Source organism: Pleurodeles waltl, chromosome 8 (genome assembly GCF_031143425.1).
Source record: "Pleurodeles waltl isolate 20211129_DDA chromosome 8, aPleWal1.hap1.20221129, whole genome shotgun sequence".
Taxonomy (NCBI): domain Eukaryota; kingdom Metazoa; phylum Chordata; class Amphibia; order Caudata; family Salamandridae; genus Pleurodeles; species Pleurodeles waltl.
In genome coordinates this window covers 424,098,967-424,122,216 of record NC_090447.1, presented here as the reverse complement: position 1 = coordinate 424,122,216, position 23,250 = coordinate 424,098,967, and the positions used below count along the sequence as shown (strand labels likewise).

The window sequence follows — 23,250 nt, the reverse complement described above, 5'->3', positions numbered from 1 at the left end:
GCTCGAGTCGGATATACTATGTACAGATGGACATCAGACTTTTGGCTTTTACAGAGGATGTGGCGATTATTGAAACAGTTTAGAGCGATCACAACCCTTTATGTTGCTCTTTAAAGTCATTATTGGGGCCCCGTAAAAAGGACGGATGCCTGTTGCTTGCACAAAGAACTCCAGGTATCTCACGACAGGCGCTGCCTTAAGCGGCAGAGCGTTGCTATAAAAGCAGGGGTGCTCACTGAAATAATGTTGTTAGTAAATTCAGCATTGGACAAGCTGAATGTGCTCCCTGCTGGAGACAATAATGGGGTTGATGTAGCCAATATCCATCTTGCTCTCTTTAGAGGTGTACACCCACATTTTGTTGTCCGTGGGGTCCAGAAGAAAAGGAAATTGACTAAGCCAAACCACTTAAGTTGGTATAACAAGCTATGTAGACTGGCAAGGGATGACCTGATTAAAGCTATTATATCCTGGGACGAGGATAGAATCCCTATACTCAAGGCTTCTTATAAGGCAGCTCAGGTGCAGGCAAGGAAAGTTTGGGAGGATAATAGATGGGCAGCCCTTAAAGCAGCATGTAAGGCACGTGATCATCTCAGATTCTGGAATCTGGTGAGCAAAGGGGATGGGGTCGTTTAATGCCAATTGGATTTTGACAACATGATTCCCCCTGAGGTGTGTGTGTGGAGCACTTTAAACTCCTCTATTCTAAAGAGCAAATAGTTGACCCGTGCAACCTCAACGTAATGGTGGGTTTACCCAGCTGCAGGGGTATGTTCAAACTATCAGAGATTAGAAGCTTTAGCAATGCCATTGTGGCCATTAAGACCCCTAGCTCGGATGGAATCCCAGATGACTTATTCAAGCATGATAAGTAAGTGCTAGAATTGGCTAATCGCATTGTAAATGGGGTGCTCCCCCCATCTCATCCTTTTGGAAATGCGCTGAGGATGTACCAATCTATAACAAGGGGGCTAGGGATTTCCCAACCAACTAGAGGCCTATAAGCCTAATTGATGCAGCACAAAAAGTCTTTAGTTGGGCATTATTAGGGGAGATTTTAGATTGGATTGAGGACCAGAATATTCTATCTCCTTACCAAGCCAGCTTTAGGTCAAAGACTAGCACAATTGATCAAGTATTTAGATTTGTGCTACTATATTGGAAGACTGTAATGGTAGGCAAAGGCAGTCTATCAACCTAAAAACGGCTTTTGACACAGTCCCAAGAGATAAATTATGGTCCATCTAAGCGGATATGGGAATGCCCGGTGACATCTTGTCCATTCTTATTCAACTGCATGAGAACAATCAGGCAGCCATTTGGGGGGGGGATCAAGGACGAGTTACTAACCCTATTGCAATAGCTAAAGGTGTGAGGCAGGGCTGTGTCATTACCCCTACTCTTTTCTCTCTGTTTTTGAATGAAGTTGTAAGTTTTATGTCCTTCCCCTTGGCAGACGCCCCCTCAATTGGGAAGCTTAAAATTGCAACCCTACTTTATGCTGCTGATACCCTCTTGGTGTCTAAGATTCCAGATGGCCTTCAAAGGTTCCTAGCTATATTTGAGGAATTTTGCGGGATCCTGGGCCTGATTATTAACACCAACAAGACCACATTTTTGGTAATCAACTGGCATAAGGCATCAGGGGGAGGTTGATCTTGGGGTGTGAGACTTTTGAGAGAGTGGACACCTTTGTTATTTAGGTATTAAGCCGGCAGATAATATGGTTTGGCACCACCATATTAACAAAATGGGCAATAAGCTAGGACAAGTATTTGGAGTACTACTGTGGGAGCATAGAGCTGCTTCTTTTAAGCCTGTGGCAACACCCAAGCAGATCTGTGTTGCCTAAGCTGTGGCATCAACAGTTTATGGGGCTTTTCTGATCTCAGTGACAAAAGTTATCAGGAGCCTCATTCAAGTACCTCCTACCACCCCACTCCTTCCGCTAAAATTGGATTTGGGCTGGAAGTCCATTAGGGACAAGGTGACATTGCGCCCACTGCTTTTTTTTTTTAGAAGACTGATGGTCACACAAGAGCTTGAGCAGTATGCAGCAACTTTAGGGAGTTACTAAAGTGCGTTGGGGTGCACAACATACCATGGATCTTGAATATAAAGAGAATGTTACATACCATGGGGTTCGAGTTAGATCTAGGCTCTGAACATCAAGAGGAGATTCCATCCAAGGCAGAATTAAAAAGACAATATTGGGCCTAGGTCTGGCAAGAGGGTTAAGTGTCGGGTGGAGAGGCACTGTACCAAGCGCATTTTAGGATTTTAATGCCAACAGCCTTTTAGAACCGTATCTTGATTTTATCCTGGTCCCCTGGGATAAGAGGTTGTACATTCAGTTTAAATTAGGGTCCCTTCCACTGAGGTTCTTTACAAATAACTGGACAACAGACTCTGCTGTCGTACAGGCTGCAAGCAATGCAAGGAAACAGTTGGTCATGCTGAGTGTACGATGAACCCAGCAGTACATGGATTAAACTTGTTGCTAGGTCTTTAGGAACACTCCATAGAGCAATTGCATGGAGAGTTATGAGGTTGGACCCTAGACCTGTGCTTGCCTGCGCAGTTGCCAACGTTTTGGGGAATGTTTGGTCTACTAGAGCAAAGGCAATTAAGGTATGGGAAGGGAATAAATGATGGTCATGCTGCTGATCCTTTTTTCTGCTGCTATCAGACTTTGCACTGTACTATGTAATATGCTGGATGTTTTATTCTGAGGATTGCATGTCGTATGGGTTATTTATTGGTTTGGTTTCAGTCTATCTGTGGTCCATTTTATTGTGGTCTGCTCTTTTGAATACTGTTTTTTTAATTTGTAAAATGCACTGTGCTTTTATGGCGTTTTTCTTGCCGAAATAAAGCTTTGATTGATTGATTGATTGATTGATAAAATCTGAACTGCCACTGGCAGACATTTCCCACAGCCTGGCGAGGTGGCATAAGCCACCTTTTACTGTGTGTACGGGTACACTTTGGGTGTACCCTAAAGTCCAGAGTACCTAGTAGAATGAAAAAGTTAAGAAAACATCCTCAGTGTAGGACGAGAAAAGAGTGGAAGTCTGCCAGCACTCCTCCTTTTCATAGACTTTTTTTTAAACCAAGAATTATAGGTCATGCCTTATCACAAGAAGAGTTGTTTACCAGCTTGTAAAGCATCCAACCTCCTAGAGATTCCACACAGGTCCACTTTCAGACCACAGTCTAAGAACCTGTTCTGTGTGGCTGAAAGACTTTAAACATTTACTCATGACTCTCCTTTGACTTTGAATTTCAATGAAATCTATGAAGAGTCCTCATGTGACCATGTTTATAAACAAGTCACTACAACCTCTTGCTCTTTTCAACTGTATCCATAATGGTGCAGTTCTGCAGCCAGGGTCATCGGCAAATAAACTGTCCTCTAACAGGTCCAGCCTGGTATGGGATGAGAAATCAGCACTCTGTTGCCCTGTACTGTCATGATTCAAAATGCTGACATTGCATGAGCAGCAAAATTACTCTGAAATCATGCCCAAAAAGATGAGCAGGTGAATCAGTTCCTGATTAACAGGGGCAGACGCACTATATGTACATTGTGTAGCTGTGCATTAAAGTAGTTGGCTCTACGGTGGCAGTTCATATATGGTATGTCTAATGATTGCTAAAGATTGCTCTATTTTAGCTGTATGTCAACAATGGTCTCAAAAATCTCTCATTTGAGTGCTAAGTACAAGTTACATGCTCACAGAAGGGTAGACAGCTAAGTCTCACCCTTTTTTGCCTACCCCACTACCTTCCAAATATCACTTGAACCAATGTAGAGCCATGCTTCCCAGGGACCACAAGCAGTACAAACCTAGGCAAAAGACATCCTGAAGCAGAGGCATATGTCATTTTCAACTCTACCAGCAGTGCTTGTCATGCACCTCCAATCAATAATTAAAGATTGCCTTGTTTTCCTCAAGGGTCACTTGTGAACCTCTGATGCTAATAAGAGTGCTTGTCACTTACTGGTGCCAGAGACTGTTGTATTTTTTCTGATTGTTAGTGATTACCGAAGATCTCTAGGTCCTCTCAGTCACTTGTTATTGAAGTTTATGGTTCAAATCTTTTTAATGAAATTTAACGTGTAACAAAGGCCGGTGAGTATAAGAGCAAAGGGCTGGGGAGTTTGTGGGGCAGTACAGATGATAAGAACGGGGGAGTATCTAGATCGTGAGGGGGGAAAGGAGCAAGGGATGGGCATTGGGAGGGAGCGGGACCTCAATATCTGCATCACTACATTGGAGTGAAGAAGAGGGGTCAGTGCCTCGGGTTTCCGGTCACAGTATCCAGTGGCAGCCCAGCTCGATGTACAGTGGTAGGGGTCATGGAAGCCATGAGCCGCAAGACACGTAAATATAGAGGACATGTGAGTTCCCTGAATTCCTTCACCGGGAAGTGTATCCAGGGCTTCCAGTTCTTACGGAACTGTGGGAGTTTGTTTCCAGGAGAAGACGTTAGTTTCTCCATTGCCACCAAGTCCCACAATTTATGTAGCCATTCAAGGTGGGTGGGTATTTTATAGGTGCCCCAGTCAGATAGTAGGACTTGTTCGGCCGCACACACGGCCAATGTAATGGCCTTTCCTTGAGAGGAAGGTAGTGGGTACATCAGGGGGTTAGGAAGGCTGAGCAAAATATAGCTGAGGAAGCATGGAAGGTTAGTGTCAAAGATAGTGTCAGTATCCCTTAAGACCTCGTGCCAGTAGGGTGTCAATTTAGGGCAGAACCAGAGGAAGTGAGTTAATGTTCAGTCTCGCCACATTTGCCCCAGCATTTATCAGAGGAGGTAGCCTTCCATTTCGTCACCATGGTGTGGGTATGGTCTCCTGGCCAGCTGCTCTGCGAGTTGGGGTATGGGTCTTTTTCAGGACATCCAACCACTCCTTGGCAGTAAAAAAAGCAGTCTATCTCTGATTCCATCTTTTTTGCACCTTCTACTTAGTTGGGGACAGAACCGAGTTCAGGAAGTCGTAGATGTCAGATAAGAGCCGCTTATCGTCCAAGCGTGTTATAATCCATTTCTCGAAGGGTTCAGTTATCTACTGATATGGGGGCGGATGCTGGGGTCGGTAGCCCAGTGCACAGTGGTTTAGTAACACCACTTCTCACAGTCTGGGAGGTCTTAAGAGGTTGGTAGTTGAGCAAATGACTGGAGACCATCATGGTCAAACAGGTCACCAAGTCTTTTGCAGTTCACCTCCTGCCAGGCCTGGTATTTTCTGCCCACCTAGGATTGGTGTGAGTGTAGACAGCTGTGAGGATAGCGTTTTCTTTTTTTTGTTTTTTGTTTTTTGGCAACAGCGTCCCAGGCCTCCACTGTCGCTTTCACCACTGGGGATGTATTCACTTCCAGGGGTCTGTGTTTTTTTAGGAAACCATGGAATTTTCACAAAATTGTATGCCTGCTGCTGCTTGATCAGTGAAGCACAAATACTTTTCCGAGAGGGTTCTCGACCACTCCACCATATAACAAAGCTGCGCCACTACATAATAGTTGTTTAGATGTAGACTACCCAGACCCCTCCCTGCCATGAACAGCTACGCTCTTCTTTCCGCCATTGTGGTTTCTTGCCCTCCAGCAAACGTTAACATTAGGGGATGGTCGTAGTAATAATGTTTGCACTACATCTAAGATTTGAGGGTGGAGTGTCATTTTGACAGCTGCTATTTTCCCCAACCAGGAGAGACCACCCGTCCACCAGGATTGTAATTCTGTCCGAGCCATGGCAAGGACATCTGTATAATTGCGTTCAACCATTCTCTTTAAGGTGGGGTAAAATCTTGAGGCTGAGGTAGTGCACCCAGTGTTTGGCCCACAACAGGGGAAACTATTTGCTCCAAGTATGACCTGTCATTTGATGGGGTGGAAAGGTTCAGCATCTGGGACTTTTGGATGTTGATGTTGAAACACGACACCTGTCCAAATGCATCCAGCTCCCCAAAGAGAGCAGGAACTGATGTTCAGAGCATCGTAAGTGTCACCATAACATCATCCGCATACTCTTGTCCTCCCATCTGTAGCCCAACTATATGTTGGTGTGCCTGAATCCCTTCTGCCAGAGGTTCCATATAGAGGGCAAAAAGGAGCGGAGACGGGGGCAACCCTGTTGTGTTCCCCTCAGGATTGCAATTGGGCTACAGGTGGTGCTGTTGACTCAGAAGTGGGTATTTGACTGGTGGTAGCTGTTTTCTATCTACCTCTTAGATCAGGGACCAAAGCCCAGTTTATACAGGACTCGAAACAGGAAACATCACTAGACCCAATCAAAGGTCTTCTCCGCATCTTATTGATACCGGAATGGCAGGTTTGTGCATGCGTGAGGAATTGTCGATTAAGTGAGGAAGAAGTTTTGTATTGTCGCTGCAGGTCCTTTCAAGTTTAAATCCTGTTTGATCCAGGTTTTTAAGGCCCTGCATATAAGGGTTGAGCCGGGCAGCCACTATACCAGTAAAAAGCTTGCCATCCATTTTGAGAAGGGATTTTGGGCGGTATGAAGTGCTCTGGGTCGGATCGTCCCCTAGTTTAGGGATAACTATGATGACAGCCTCCCACATTGTGGTAGGCAGAGTACATGAGTCCCCAGTAGCATTGTACACTTGGGTGAGTATGGGGGCTAATAGGCTGCTGATGGTTTTACAGAGTAGCGTAGTAAACCGATATAGGCCTGGGGCTTTGCTGGATGGGACGCTTGCAATGGCGGCCACAACTCACTGTCTTATGTCAGACTCCAGCATTATCCACTACTGACATCAGCAGAGTGATAAGGTGAATGCCTGATAGATGTTCAGTGGCCAGTCGAGGGTCCTCCTCTTCTGCTGTATAAAGGGCAGCGTAACAGAGTTCAAAGGCTGCCACTGTGTTCCCATCAGCTTTTCTTTGTTGTCCATCTTCCATCCGTACCTCTTTGTCTTTTATCCTGGAGGCTTGAACTTTGGCTCTCAATTTACATGTTAAGAGTCACCCAGCACATGTTTCACCAGTGTAGAACTGTTGCTTGGTGCGGAGAAGTGCAAATTCAGCTTTATCCATGACCAACGTCCTAAGTAGTTTCCTGGCCTGGTTCATCTCCCTGCGGATCATGAGAGCCCCTGTTCACTTATGCTCCTCTTTAAGGGCCGCCACTCGAACTTCGAGATTCGCTCCCTTCTCCTCCCTTTCTTTGTTATATTGTGCAGAAATGTTTATGATAGCACTTCTTATCATGGCCTTGGGGCATCCCAGAGTAAAGTGGCCAACACCACTGGGGAATCATAAGTGTGAAGATATTGCTGTGTAGCATCACTAATCTCCTTCTTGACAGAGGAATATGCAAGAAGTGTGTTGTTTAGTATCCAAGGCGGGGAAGGTGTGGTGGTGTGAAGGACGTTCAAGGAGACAGCGATCAGTGTGTGTTCTGACAGTGCAGAGGTGTTCACCTCTGACTGCATAGCTGTGGGCTGCATCTGTGGGTAGGCCAGGATGCAGTCAAGAGTGACATAAGTCTGATGGGAGGCAGAAAAGTAGATATATGTTCTAGTCGTGGAGTGGAGTGGAGGGTATGCTAGACTTTGGAGAGTCCCATGTCTTGCAGCCATTAGAAGTGGATTTCTTTGGGTGAGAAAGCCCCTGATTGCCCTATGTGTTGGGCAGACCTGTTAAGTTTGCTGTTCCAGATTGAAATCCCCTCCCACAAGGAGGGCTTTGTCGATGAAGGTGAGTATCTGGCTGAGGACTGTCATTATGAAGTGTGCCTGATGATTGTTGGGAGCATATAGTGTGGCCAGAGTAAAGGTGTAGGTACCCAGAGCTACCTACAGGGTAAGAAGTTGACCAGGGATTTCTGCAAGAGTCTGTGTGATGTGGCCCCTGAATTTGTTGGTTAGAAGGATGGCAACTTCGGCCTTCTTGTGGGGGCCAGAGGATACATATTCATAGGGAAAACACTTGGAATGCAATCGTCCCTTGTCCTTTTTCAGTAGGCGAGTTTCCTGCAGCAGGGATAGATCACATCCCAAGTCTTTCAGCATGGCTAACACTGTTAGACGTTTTACTGTACATTCAGCTTAAGAACATTAAGGCTTACTACTTTTATCATAAAGTCTCTCTGGAAAGTTTCTTAAGTACATGACCTGCTGTCTGAGGAAGTATGTGGCAACTCAGCGGTGATGCTGTTGAACGCACTGTGGTGTGAAGGGCGTATATTGAGGTACCTAGAAGATGTGGGCGAGAGTACAACCAGGCAGGAACAAATAACTTGGGAGTTCCCAAATTGTGTGTCAGTTCATCCATCATGGTAGGGTCAGTGTCGGCAGACAGGGTGCCGTAATCTACTGGATCCCTCATATTGGCACTCCACAGGGATCCAGTCTTTGAAGTGTGATGGGGAGCGGTATTGAAATAGCCTCACTTTGACTCTTTCGAATAGTATGGGACCTTGATTGCATGAAGCCGTCATGAGGGCCTCTTTCTGATTATAGTAATAGAGACAGGGTAGTATCTCTTGGGGTCGGTGGGATGCTGGAAGGGTAGCCTGCTCTTTGTGTTTGGTCCAGAACAATGGAGGTGTCTGCCAGGTTTGGTAGGACCTGTCTAAAGGGACGGGTAAAATATCCCTCTAGTGTCTCCATTGTCAGCATCGAGGGGAAGTCCATTGATCCTAATATTGAATCGGCATGATCTGTTCTCCAGGTCTTCCAACTGCCTACTGAGATCGGAATCTTGCTTCTGGTGGTCCAGGATGGCCCGCCGGTGATTGTCTAGTTCTTCTTCTTAGGCATTGCTCCTGTCTTCCAGCCCCACCACTTGGCTTATATCTGTCAGTTCTTGCTTGACCTCTTTAAGTTCCACTGCCACTCCTTCATTCAGTTCAGCAAAATAGTCTTGAGTGTATGGAAGAGGCCCTCTATGAAGAAGCATGTGAGGGATGCATCCGAACCCTCATGATCTATGTCTTGTGAATTGACAGAGGATGACAAGATGTCCCCGGTCCCAGAGTCCCGGTGTAAGTCTGCCTTTTCGGTGATGGCCATGGAAAGCATATCTTGCAACATAGAGTCCTTTTTCGTGCTCTGCACCACCATGAGCTGAAGACTGCTGCGTTGTGGCCCTTCTCAGCGGGCAACGTAGCAAAGCAACAGGGAGAGCCCAGCAGGGGAGGGCTGACGTTGGTGTGTGATTGCTGTTGCTCCCGACCCAGGTTCAGTGTGATGCTAGCTCCCTCTTTGTAGCTACTTTTAGTGGGGTCACCGACCACTATAATGCTGAGAGGTGATGATGTGGAGCTCCTCTGTGCTCTTTGGTCCTTTGTATGTGGTGCAGGGTCACTCCTCTGTCACTACCCAGGCCTTTTCCTGCTGGGCCTCACCATAGTTTACTGGGAATCCACTGCCGGGGCCTCCCCTACGGTGGCCCCTGTCACTCTAGTGCGCCAGCAGTTGCAGGCCCCAGGTACCTCCATGAAGGCAGGTAGCGTCCTCTCCTCCTAAAATTCTGTATCAGGGCCTCCCTTCAGGGCTAGAGCTGTGAACCATACTGCTGTCTGTGGAGTAGACACCGCTGGGCAGGCCCTCCACCACAAAGCCAACTTTGGCCTCACAGTATGGCCTCGCTGTGGAGTCCAGGGACTGTCCGCGCCCCCGGGCAGACTGGAGTAGGGTCAGGCACAATCCAAAAGCCCAGAAGCCACCATGCCACACTTCCCCTCTGGCCTCTGGGTCAGTTTTGGAGCTGAGCTCTGATGTGCTATGCCACTGCCACCATATTGTGGAGGTGGACCGCAGCTGCTGCAGCAGGTGAGGCCCACTGAGCAGCGACCAGCAGGAGCCATTCTGGGTCCGAAGCGTTTAGCGTCAGAAAGGGAAGGCAGGATGGTGTGTTGCATTCCAGACTGGCGATGGAGGTTGGGACTGCAGGCTGGCAGGTCTGGACTGTGACACTGTGCAGCAGAGCTCGTAATCGGCCTCCAACTTGGGCATGCCACCTTGTTATTATAGTTTATAGTATTAAATACTAATGCGCTTCCAATGTATATGTATTAACATGCTTGTGCCTCACCCCACACTTGCATTGTTTGCCCACATCAAATATAACTTATGTTCCTTCTCTAGTTTTGTATACCACACTCAAATCTGTGATATTTCAGTTCCAAAGATGCATGCCATCTTCTTAACCATTGTTTCAGCTTTCTTAAGTCATGCCCTAAAGTTTCCAGCTTTGTAAATTGGTGTGTTCTACAAGATGGCTGCTGTGATTCAGAAACAACTTTATTCGGCTATGAAACAGCCATAAAGGTAGACAAATAAATAAAACTATAAAATGTACAGGTGAATCAATAAAAGTTTAGGGCACATAGTAATAATACTAACAGTTCCTATGAAATCAGGAATCACAGTAATATTCTCAGTAGGACTAGTCCCGCATACAACAATACGAGGCTTATTTGAAAACGTAGTTGGAATTCAGTCCACTAACGTTGATCTCCTAGAATGTACTGCAGCTTGGAGGAACATGGTTATGCAGCTGCAAGGCTGCTATGTATTGTAAGTTATTAATGCTTGGAACACCAGACTGGGAACTTAGCCTACTGGCTTCTTCCCCTTTGTCCCAGCATAGTCTCCAATTTACAGCACTCTGCTCTTGTATTGGCCAATACCCAAAACAGTATCCTGAACCATCTACCATACAAATGTGTGTAGGAGTAAAGCCTTTCGTAATGGACAGAGAAAACAAGGAGTAGTCTAACATGCTAGTAAATGTTCCTAAATTACTGTTTCTAGAGGGGAATCTGCTGGGGATTGTGAGCACAGGTGCGAAAACGCAGACTAGAGTTGGTGACGAAGTAAGATGGCCATAATGAGCACAGTATTGTGTCACACATGCTTTTTAAGCTTTAATGAAATAATATGTACACAATGAAATTTGCTGGTGCATCCACATTAATTCTGAGGCATTACCCTTGTAGGTCAAACTTGAAAAATGACTTGGCCAACTTAGATCAGCAAGGTGGCGGATCAAGGTACATAATGGGTTCCGGTAAGTGAATACATACATGGCTGATAAAAATAAACCTGAATAAAAACCTGAAAAGACGTCAACTTTAATGGTAACTATGAGCGTGGTCAAAGTACAAGTGGAAAACCTCATTACATCGTTTAGTGGCCCCGGGTATAAACAAGTGATAGAAGACAGACGAACTCTAGTGGTATTGGTTGTTGACTATAAGTGATTCAGGGCCTTAATAAAATTAGGGGGATATTTCAAATCCCCCTTTCTAAACAAGCATATAACTAACAGTTCCTTACACACTCTGTCTCCAAAAGAGCAGGTTAAAACCTTGTGCCACTATTTTGAATATCGCTGTCAAGATCTCATATCATCTAACGTACAGTCTAAATTAACTTTATTTACTTTATTGTCTCTGCTGCTTTCTTTCGCCATTCTCATTCCTCATCTATATTATCAGTGGACAATGAAACATTTAAAAAAAAAATATTTTCATTTTTAGGAACTTTTAAACTTGATTTCCTCCCATTGTCTTGCTTTTGTTGTACCATACTCTTTGGACGTAGGCATTTGAGATACGAGCCTCACCATCGCACTCTACAATGCCCGTATTATTGGGGGGGGGGGGGGGGGTCTATGTAATGAGCCCCCATTCATGATGGCAGTTCCACATTGATGAAAAAGCATAGTGAATGTGCTTTCACAGAAAATTTCCCTCAAAGTAGCTTCTGCCATGTAGGTAGGAGCTGCTTTGGGCAAAAGGCTGCAGCTATAATGAGATGTTTAGAGACATAACGGAATCCTATAAGAGATCAAACCCTGTGCTAAACACATCAGCATCCTCGATTGTAAATATAACCATGTTAGCGCCCCAAAGTCACTCATGATCAGTTGGTGCACACTGCAACATGTGGGTATGATGAAACACCCAACCATGCACCATGTGTGTGCTACTAACAAATCACAGTCTTGATTCCAGTTTCCAAGAGCCATAGACACTGTGATCACAAGCTCAGAGGAAAGACTGACGAGGCAGCCACAGAAGGCGCGTAAGTCTCCCTTTCCATGAGTGTATACTTTCTAATTGATCTGAGTTGTCCTCAATTCATGCCCAGTGGAGAGTACGCTGGCATAATACACTCACCATTATCCCATTATGAGAATCTCGGTTCTCATGCATTGCGATGTAGGGTGCATATGCACACCTGCTTTTAGCCTGGCCTCAATATTTAGTCATTGAATTTATTGTTCTTAGTTAAGTAATCATTGTCATTTCTGCTACACACCCTTCAGACAACAGGTAGGCAGTCTCATATACAACAGGTTTAGATTTGTCTACAATTTTATCTATAGTGCCCCGCCTTGACTCCATAGTGCAATTCCTTGACACAGTCTCCTGCTACACTTCTGTCACCACCCTTTGTTCATTCATTAAACAAATACATTATCACCACTATAAAAGCAGCCTGCACCTCTCAAGGCTTCCACATTTTTGTCATGCACATCTTCAGATGATAAATACGTTGAGGTAGCATTCAAGATCTGCCACATATATCATAGCATGCTCAAAATGGAATTGACTATCTGGCTCATTCATCTACCCCTCCTCCATCACTGCTGACTACTCAAACGATTACCCTCTGGTCATAGAACAACGTGATGATTCTTTGAACTACTGTGTATCTGATGTATTTCATAGTACTCTTTCACTACAGCCCTCCAGGTGACCTCATACTTTCTGTTTGCAAGTACTGTTGTAAGCTCTATGTACCATCTGTGAAATCTGATAATGATTATGAACTTTTGATGAATGTATAAATAAATAATACAAACAACTACAGTTAGTATTCGTTCAGTTGTCTTTTTGTCAGTAATGTTCACCTTTGGCTCATGTTTTTTGTTCAACTTTCATGTTACAGGTGAAACTTTTATTGAAGTGCAGCAGCGTCTTCTGAAAGAAAAAGAGCAAAAGATTAGGAAAGCACTGGAGAAACTAAAGAAAAAAAGACATCTACTCCGAGCACAGCGTCAAAAGCGAGAATTTCCAATCATCTCAGTCATGGGATACACAAATTGTGGTAGCCTAGCATATCTCATGTATCACAGACCTTTTCACAGTATTTTTAACTGCCTACAACTGAATGTTTCAATTGCACTGCTAATCATACAGGCCATAGTATACCACTCAATGACAAAAATAGATGTGAAATCCTTGGTAGTGCTTTTTTGTCTGCTTTGGTTGTAGGGAGGTAAAACTCTCGATTTTGACTTCCTCGAAATACTCTCTGCAACCCTTTTTTCTAAATTTGTGATGGAGCTTATCACCTTAAGAGCTACTTGACTTCAGATGGTGTGCAGCTTCCACTAATGTCCTATTCCCACTGCTGTCTTTCTGCCTTGGCTTTCTTGGCCTGCAGAACTGTATGGGTTAGTGGCTTAGAATAAGCATGGCAAATAGAATACAGAGAACTAACACATCTGAACCTTCTCCAGTCTTTAATGAGTTAAGGAACTTAACAGTCCCACATTTTGGTTACATTTCTGGATTCTGTACGAGAGCTGCAAATGCGCCATGGCTGCTGTACCAACCAGATTCTATACACCAGACTGAGGGTGGAACAAGTGACCTTTAACCACAGTTGCTTTATCTGCATATCACAGCTCTAATGGTAGATATTGCATATTCCTGCTTGTATGATAGTGAAACCCAACAAAGGTAGATTTCTAATATAGCCTCTCAGCGCTTTCCTCTCTGAACCATCAGACTCTACGGAACCAGTAGCAGTTCCTGGCATGAGTGTTCTAGTATCTGTAGTGTTGTCCACTTCATTGTTCCCCATTGTGATCGACCATTATCGGCCATCTATACCACTGCGTAGAGGAAGGTCACATAGGCCCTCGTAATTTGTGGTGCTATTTCACCTAGAACGATACCTCTAGGTAGAATTACATTACCCACAATTACACGTGTCTCCAGACCCAGAATGATTTAGTCCACAAACTCCAGACCCAATGTTTTCGGGCCCTGAGACACCAGACCTCACCTTGCAGATGTGGACAGCAGCACAGTCCGACCCACGCTCAACCCTCACAGTAGCACAAGTGAGCAAACAGTGCTTCACCCCAGACAGACAGAAGCCTGCTCTGAACCCCTAAATCACACCCTAGTCACCCCAGGCCTTCAGGCTGATACTTTCCAAATGCTCAGAGCAAGTTGGAAATGTTAGCAGCTCTCTCCCAGGAATGAGGAAAAATGCAAGATTAAAAAACAGAAATTTCAGGTTCCTTGCACTTATTCTATATTCCAGGGAGAGCTCTTCTTTCAAACCACTGGCCATAAGTTGATGGAATAGCACAGAAAATTCTTAAATTATGCAGATCACCATCCCCATCTGCAGTTTTTAACCTTTTTAGTTTGATTCGGTGTTTTCCCCAAGTGGCCACCTAGCTGGGGACAAAATAATTGTAACTCCCATTGACTTATTTGCTCCTTGATACAGACAAAATGACTAAACTGAATTGCACCAATTGTGGAACGAAAGTAGGCTATTACTGAAGGAAAATGGCATTTGCTCGGTTTGGTGTAAACACTGTTAAGTAGTTTTCCAGAAATTAGTGTTTTAAGATGTTGCGGTCGGACTGTGAAAAGGGTATGTTAAGATCTCTGGACCTTCAATCCAGGATGTTCTGTTATGTGTATTTGTAAAGCGCACTTTCACACATGAGGGGGGGGGAGGATTTACAATTCCAATTCTAAAAAATAAAGGCACACATTTGGACTAGGCAGCTTTTTCTCATGTCGTCCATTGCAGATTTACCAAACTGGCTTTGAATTTGGGAATCTGCTGCACTCTTGTCTGGCATTACAGAAAAAATTATGTTGCCTCTGCCATTACCCAGGATGGTACAGTGAGCACTATGTTGGGGGAAAATGAAAAACAAAAAGAGCACAAGGGGAAAAGACATAAGGGGGCTTCTTGAGCTAACACTGAGCGCCTCATCCACTTGAGTGCGGGTGAGTGGATGCTAAAGGGAATCCCCAATATTCAAATTATTTTTTTAAATTGCAGAATTTGCAAATTCTGTACCAGGTTTAGAAATCCGAGACCCTCCCTCCCTGGCATCACACACACGTTCTAGGGTCTCAGATTTGTGAATATGGCACAGGATTTGGGAATTTTGAAAAAAAGTTTAAAAAAATATTTTGGTACTCTACATTTGCGTTTCCAAATGTTAACATCCATTGAGGTTACTTCATTCTCTGAGATATCAGTTTCAGTCTCACCTATTACACGTGGCAGCTTCTTCTGAAGGTTCACACCAGCCCTGCAACCTGGTGGGAAGCCATAATGGTCGGCCTATTTAGCTATAATAATAGATATCTGAATTCATCTAGCTGTGATCTTGCATACTACTTTGGAATCTCAATTCAGCATCAACAGTGGTCTGTATGTTGTGCAACTTTGCTGGTATTGTTTTAGTAATACAATTATTGCCGCACTTAGGAACTACAGTAGGATTCCTTTCCTTTTCAGTACTCCAAGTAATGTTTAAAGTTTGGGTGTCAGCATCTCTGTGTTTATTATACTGGTAGCCCATCCTCATAGCATTTTCTTTAAAATCTCTCTTTCCCTTTATGACTGGCATTCCAGCCGCCAGAGGAGGATGCCATGAAGTGACTCTTAGTTCTTCAAGCTAAGCATTGTACTATTTCTTAGTTAACACAGTGGCAGTGAAAGTAAGCTGCCTCTCAAGACAATTGACAGTCCATTTTAGAAGACCTTTAGCGATGCATTGGTGTTTGTAAAGTTTTCTCAATCTCATGGCCTTCTGCATCTAAAGCCACAAAAGGTTGTGATGATGATGAAAACCTGAGTTTTGGTGCTTTCCTAGGTCGCCAATGGTGAAAAGCCTTGAAATATTCATGAAACTTTATATGAACATATTGAAGTAATGTCATCTGGCCTTTCTGGCTTATTGTGGTAGATACAAAGCCATAACAAATTTCATTGGAGATGTGTAGAACTGCAGGTTTCTGTATTATCCACATTCCCTGTGAACTTTATTGATCTGAAACTCATTTTGTCAGGTGATGTTGCATTGTGGCTACCACTGAGGTCTTCATTTTCTTGTTTAGTAGTACATGGCCTCATCTCATATTCAAGAATGTGGATTAGTAGAACATACTTCATGAGAGAGAGAAGTGGTTACTTATCAGCATCATTAATTCATTATTAGAATAGTTCATAAATACAGATACACTGTTAAATCTCTCTCTTTTCCAGTGATTTTTGTAGTCAGTCAAAATAACTTTATTGGGCGTATTGCCATAAAAGTACACATACGTACATATAAATCATCATGAAATACAGTACTTATTGCATAATTCAAAGAGCAAGACTCTTCAATCTGCAAGTCTATAAAATCTAAGCATATCACTTAAGCCTACTAAGTCACTATATAATAATACTTATAAAATCATATACAACAATAAAACAGCATTTGATTTCCATTAATAAATAATCACATCACTAATTCATATCGATTCCTAATGGTAATAGCGGATTTGATAAAACTTAAGATAGAGCTGCACATTTGTTTGGATGAAAGGCTTTGGATGCCAATTAATCCTTCTTTATAGGAAAGGGTGTGCAAATTACGCAAAATAGGTAATAAAAAGGTTTCCCTAGGAACTGAATAGAGTGTACAAAATAAAATAAAGTGACACTTTGTTTCGAAAAATTGTCACTAGGGCATGGTGGTAATGTTTTTTCCCCACACGCATTTTGTTGGAAACGCCACTCTAAAATGAATCCTATTAAATCTAAAAAGTACAAGTAAAGAGTATAGGGAAGGGATCGGAAACCAAGCAAAATAAGGTTCTATCGAATTTGATGATGAGATTTGTACATATAAATCAAAAGAGCTCAATTTCTCTGCCACTTGGTATCTAAGATTCGTAGAGTACTCTTTATATCGGAGTTTAACAATTTCCTTCGCATTGGCGGGCAAGAGCTCTGGTTTAGAAAACATAAACTTCAAGTCCAAGTTTCGAAAATAGTTATGAACAAAATTTAACCATGGAATTTTGTTGTGGTTTACTAACAAAATACAATCTTTACACAATCATGTGTTAAAGTAGCCGCCAGATTTGACCGTACTTTTATCCATAACAAAAGGGGGCAATATCTATAAAATCTGTAATGTATGCTACATTCTTGGGTACCATAAGTAGCCGGTGGAGAAATGTATTCTCTGCCCGTTGTAATATACTTGAACTGGTATATCCCCAAATGCCTCCCCCATAAATCGCCGCCGAGACACATTTGGATTTATAGAGCGTGATGATCTGATGAACCGGTCTATGCCCTAATTTACGGGCAAAGCGAAAGATTGCTTCAGTATTTCTTTCCATTTGTTGGAACTTAAAATTCAAATGGAATTTCCATGACAGAGAGGAACTTAGGTACAAACCTAAATAGCTAAAGTTTTTTTACCTTTGTTAAGGTGTTCCCCCCCATTATAAAACATTTAGTGCGTGTGTTTTTAGGACCGCAAATCATAACATGTGACTTTTAAAAATTAACTTTCAAGTCAAGCTCTTGTGTGTGCATTAAAAAAAGATCTAAAAGGGTCTGTTGGCCATTGGCCGTACAGGCAATTAAAACGGCATCGTCGGCATACAATAAAATCGGCAATTGTCTAAAATTCATCCTTGGGAAATCCTTACCATTCTGAGCTAAATAGCTATACAAGCCATTTATGTACAACAGAAATAAAAAAGGTGCCAAAGTGCAGCCCTGTCTAACACCCCGATTGGATGAAAGGGGATGGGATCTTTCGCCATGTTGACCAAACTGAATTGTGATAGTAAGGTCAGAATATAAACGTTTGATCAGATCCAACAAATCTCGCTCAACCCCCATTGTGTCCATTATTGCCCACAATTTTACTCTATTCACCATATCAAATGCACTGGACAGGTCTATAAAGGCTAAGTGGATAGATTCCCTTTTCGCAATAACATATTTGCTTAGAATAAGATGTAAGTTTAGGGCCTGATCCACTGTGCCTAATCCAGGTCTAAACCCATATTGAATTGGCGATAGAATGTTTGTCCTTGCCACCCACTCCTCAAGCCGATTCAAAATAACACTCCCCTGGATCTTTGCCATGGAGTCAATGAGAGAAATGGATTTGTAGCAAAAGGGGTCAAGCCTGTTACCCTTTTTAAATATCGGGACAATTATTGCCGTTAACCATGAGGAAGGGATAGAACTTTGGATAGCACTATTCAAAACGTTTGTGATTAGCGGAACCCACAGATCAGGTAAAGATTTGTGCACTGGAACCCCATCGGGGCCAGGGGCTTTCCTCAGTTTCATTTTATTTATTACTGTGGTGATCTCATGTGTCTCAAGTAAAATTCCACTCTTGATTGGAATGGAAGTAGCCAAACATGAGAGGCCACATACCTCCGCACCGTAATTAGGGTTATTTGCGGACTGAAATACAGATGAAAAGTGTTCTGCCCAGACCCCCTCTGGTATCAGACAGTCATCCTTCCTATTAACCTGTCCTGAAAAATATGGGTGATTAACCACCTTCCAAAATTGAGGGGGGTGCCTCAATTCCGTAGCTGCCATGAGATCTTCCCATGCACTAGTGCGTATTTCATTCTTCCTCTCCTCAAGGACTGACTTCTATCGGCCCCTAGCCTGTTTAACTAAATCATGACTAAATGGAATAGTTTTAATAGCTGTTTCTAAATCTCTGTGGGCAGCCGTACAGGCCGAGTTAAACCAAGGTTGAGGTCTTGCGCCTTTAGCATGTGTGGTAAAATGCAGCATGATGTGTTCACTCTTATTAGGGCTGGTGCAGGCATACTTGATTGTACTCTATTTTTAAATGCCTTTCAAGAAAGAGTCCCTGGGTGCTGCCACTAGAAGACAGTCGATCAAACATACATCTTAGCTATTCTTAAAAAAAGAAGAAAACACTGCCTTAGAGTAGATAGGTAGATAAAGGTACAAATCATTGGTAAAGAGGATGTAGCATAGCTTGTTCCTGGATTTACCTTTCATTAGAAGTAGTGGGAAAAAAGGAAGCATGCTTTCCATTTAATATTGCCAAATAAATGTATTTTTATAAAGTGAATTGAAGACTATTACCTTTGCTTTTATAGAGATTTGTACCATCTTCTTTACTATCCCCACTGTACCCCTTTCTTGACAATTGTCACGTCCTCAACAAGTCTGAACACTTGGCCATTTAATCTAATTACTATACTATCTCACTTCAATCTCTGCCTTTTAGGGTTATAGCATGCTCTATCAACCAGTACCTTCTCGTCACCTAGAACAGCACAATTTTTTGGATCCCAACTAAGCTGCTTTCCTTTCTGTTCATGGAACTAAAGTTGTGCTTGTGATGGCCCTCAATGCTTTTTTCATAGCACTTGACCCAGGTAGGTCAAGCAAACATGTAAAAGGTGATGGGAGGAAGACTTTGCACAAGGTTCTTCCACTTCTTCCTCTTGATCATAGAGCACTATCACTCATGATTCCCTTGCCCTACATCAAGCCGTCTAGAACAAGCCTTCAAGACTGGTTCTAGGCCTTTAGCATAAAGATCACTTCTCAGAATACCTCAGCAATCACACTGTTTAGCTGATTAGTAACAGACGGTGTTCTCATATTTATACATTTGCTATCGGGCTATCTATAAGGCAAGCCCAGCTTTTCTTGCTCAGTATGGTGTCAGAAGGTTTATGAAACTCTGTCTATGTACAATCAAATTACCAACAAAATACATACATTTTGATAAAAGGCAGATTATGTTAATTAGACCATCATAAAGAATATTAAATAGTTATTCAAACTTGCACCTTAGTAAACAGCTGCTCAGTGTCCGGATTAGTGATGCTCTGAGTATCAAGTGCTGTCAGTATTTGTGTTATATTTGTATGTATCAATAATGTTGAGGATTTAGGTAGCTGAACAATTAATTATTTGCGCAGGAAAGAAACAGTCGTGTACTGAAAATAATATTTTATATTCTCTGTAACATATGTTAATTCATTCTAATCTTCACCTTTCTTCCTAACAAATTTCACTCATGGTTACATTGTATGAACGAAAATTATTACGGACTGTCTGGAGATTTACTACTTTTGATTTCAACTAAGGATGTGACCCAACCTTTACCTGAACCCTTGCTTAGGCCCCCTACTTGACTAACCTGATAAATCAATGAACCATTGCCCCCAAACAAAATTTGGCCAGCGCAGCACAGGTATAGTTCTCAAATGGTCCACCACCCTTGTAGGGTTCCATATTGTTTTTGAACCAGGATAGGCCTTGGTCATAGCAGACGTGTGTCTAGTTGGCAAGCTGCGTTTTCTCTGGGAAGGCAATTTTGGGAAAAAAGACAGTGTGAAAACACTTCCTGTTGGACACATCTAGCCTCCTGGCATTATTATAAAAGTAGCTTTTGCAGCCAAGATTAGCATTTTAGGTTTGGAAGCTGAATCAGTGTTTATTCAAATGTGTGCTTTCTTCAGCTATAGCCAATTAATGTAGCTTACTTTGAAAACAATATACCTTTAGTGATATAGAAGGAAGAGGACGTCGAAAGGTGGTGCTGGGCGGTTTAGATTGTGTTTTTGCTAGGGGTTGTTTTTTTTGTTTTTGTTTTTTTAATGCGCATGGGTAACCCTTGAGTTGCTTGTAAATGTGAACGCTGGCTCTCTCGTAGATATATTTCTGGAACTAATGAGTCAACCCATTCAATTTAAATATATTCTGATGCAATTGATGTGCCTTATTTTAGGAAAGACTACCTTGATAAAGGCACTAACCGGAGATGAAGGGATGCAGCCACGGGATCAGCTTTTCGCTACACTTGACGTGACCGCTCATGCTGGATTCCTGCCCTCTCGTTTGCCCGTTATTTATGTGGACACCATTGGGTTTCTGTCTCAGCTGCCGCATAATCTTATCAAGTCCTTTTCAGCTACTTTGGAAGATGTGGTGCACTCGGTAACTTGACTCTTCTAGCTTCTGCTTTGTATTTGATCTTGATGAGAATGTTTTTGCCTTATGGATAATAAGCGCAGTGTGATGTATTTGTCAGAATTTTTTTTTTAGAGAAGAGCTTAATAAAACTGTTGCATTTTATTGCATGCTTCAGTGTATTAGTATGTGAAAATATTCTCTATGTGCTATCCTCTTTGCTCAACCCTAATTAAATATTTATTTTTTATTCTCTTTATATTGCCTTGGTTTTCCATCATCCTTCTCGCTGAAGCTCTGCTCGTTCAGGTGTTGATGTATGTATTAGCTTCTAGGGCTTGCCTTTCCGTCCTGTTGTAATAACGGTGAGCAGGAAATTGCTGATTAACTGCAGGCACAGGATAAGATTGTTTTACCTACACAATCTCGTGCAGCGTCATATGTTATTGGATGATTTCTTTATTTTTATATATTAATTCCTTTTTGATCATTTTTATGCTTTGTAATAGCCTTCACTCATATTATCTTGTCTTTGTTGATGACATAACTCTGCACATGTGATTCTTCATTTCGGAGATGAGGCTAGAGGAGGTATAGCAGTTTACATCAGCCAGAGGAAGTCAGGCACACAGATTTAAATTTTTAAAAAACACCTTCCAGACCTTTACACTGATGTTTGTAAAATTGACATTTACTTGGCCATGTACGTTCACACGGGACACCATTAATTGTAACTTCCTTAAATTTATTATCCTTTTTATAATTTATCCTATACAAACATAAGTTCAGAGAACCCTATCCTTATTCCCATTCATCATTCCTCACAAGGCATAGGTACTGCTCTGTGCCTATAAACGTAGGGCTCAGTTTGATGCATAGTTTGTCATCATACACCCTAGGAGGTGTTACCCTTTTGCTTATTTGGTGCTGCTCTCAACTTTCTCTAATTTATAGCCTGGCTCCAAATGGAATGACACAACAGAAACAAATGCATAATCTGAGTACCAAAACATATTTTTGGAAAATCTAGGGAGAAGGAAGATCATGAGACAGAAAATATTAGATGGAAGCAAAACAATCTTCAGTCCCTGATTCTCAAAGAATAACATGCAAGAGTTTAAAAGACCAGCTCTAAAACGTCAAGATCACATTTTATTTAAATTGGTCCCATAAAATGCATGCCTCACAAATAATATGAACCCAGATGGTGCTGTAAAAATAGCCTTATCAGGGATGATTAGCCAACTAGACCACTCTGTTCACACTCAGCAGGTTGATAGTAAAGCAAACTCAGGGGAGCACAAAAGCGGATTCTTTCCCCCACCCCCAACTCCCCCAAGTTTGACATCCAAAGAACATTAAAAGTTTGGATACCTAAAGAAATCAAGTGTTCAAAGAGAATCCATCAACCAGATTAGCACCTGCCCAGAGTAGTGTTCTTGAGGCAAAAAACCAAGTGCCGAAATTCACAGAGGCAGGATCTTATGAATAAATTGAAGACAAATTAAATGTAATGTTTTCAGACATGAAGAGCATAGAACCTACAAAGAAGTGCCTGGCCTAGCAGGAGGAGAAAGGTATCCCAGGGCTTGTGCAAGTACAGATCCTGAAATCCCTTATGCAAATTTCCATTAACCCGTGGAATCCCAGAAGTGACCATAATTACATGATGTACCTAGTGGACGCTTTAAAAATGCTCAAGGAATGGATGAGCAAATTCTTAGGTGTAAAGATCATGCAATCTCACAAGTGTCTCTCTTGCTGTGAGCAAACCGACAAACCAGTGCATTTTTTTAATGCTAATTCCCCTGTCCTCGCTCTTCTTCTGCTTTTCTCCTTTTCTGTATAATGATACAATTACATATCCAACTAAGCCCTGTGTGCAGCACTTTTTTTAGAGGAGCAAAATATTTTTTTTTTTTAATGTAAGGAGAACCCCCACTTATTTCAATACTTTCCTCGAATAACATTACGTTTACCCGGCAGTTACCTCATCATTTCTTCTTAACAGGTTCAGAATCAGTTCAGTTTGTGGGCACACTGTGCTACTTGCTTCCAGTCCTCTGTCGCCCTCTCCTCTGCCCCATTTAAAAAAAGCTTATTTCCAAGCACGGTTTGTATGTGCTGTGCTTGAACCATTTTTCTTAGGCTTAATAAAACATACCTCCAAAACTAACCTTGCATATAACATATGTGCTTTTTATTGTTAAGATCA

General features: G+C 42.5%; 1 protein-coding gene across 2 annotated transcripts in view; it reads left to right on the top strand.

The window, feature by feature from the left end:
* Positions 1 to 23,250, top strand: part of GTPBP6 (GTP binding protein 6 (putative)) — a 105,531-nt gene that overhangs the window by 61,607 nt on the left and 20,674 nt on the right. For both annotated transcript variants that reach the window (XM_069204306.1, XM_069204307.1), the window contains exons 5-7: positions 10,982 to 11,052; positions 12,942 to 13,100; positions 20,854 to 21,062. In XM_069204306.1, the coding sequence (XP_069060407.1) occupies positions 10,982 to 11,052; positions 12,942 to 13,100; positions 20,854 to 21,062 (439 nt within the window). The remainder of the gene's footprint in view (positions 1 to 10,981; positions 11,053 to 12,941; positions 13,101 to 20,853; positions 21,063 to 23,250) is intronic.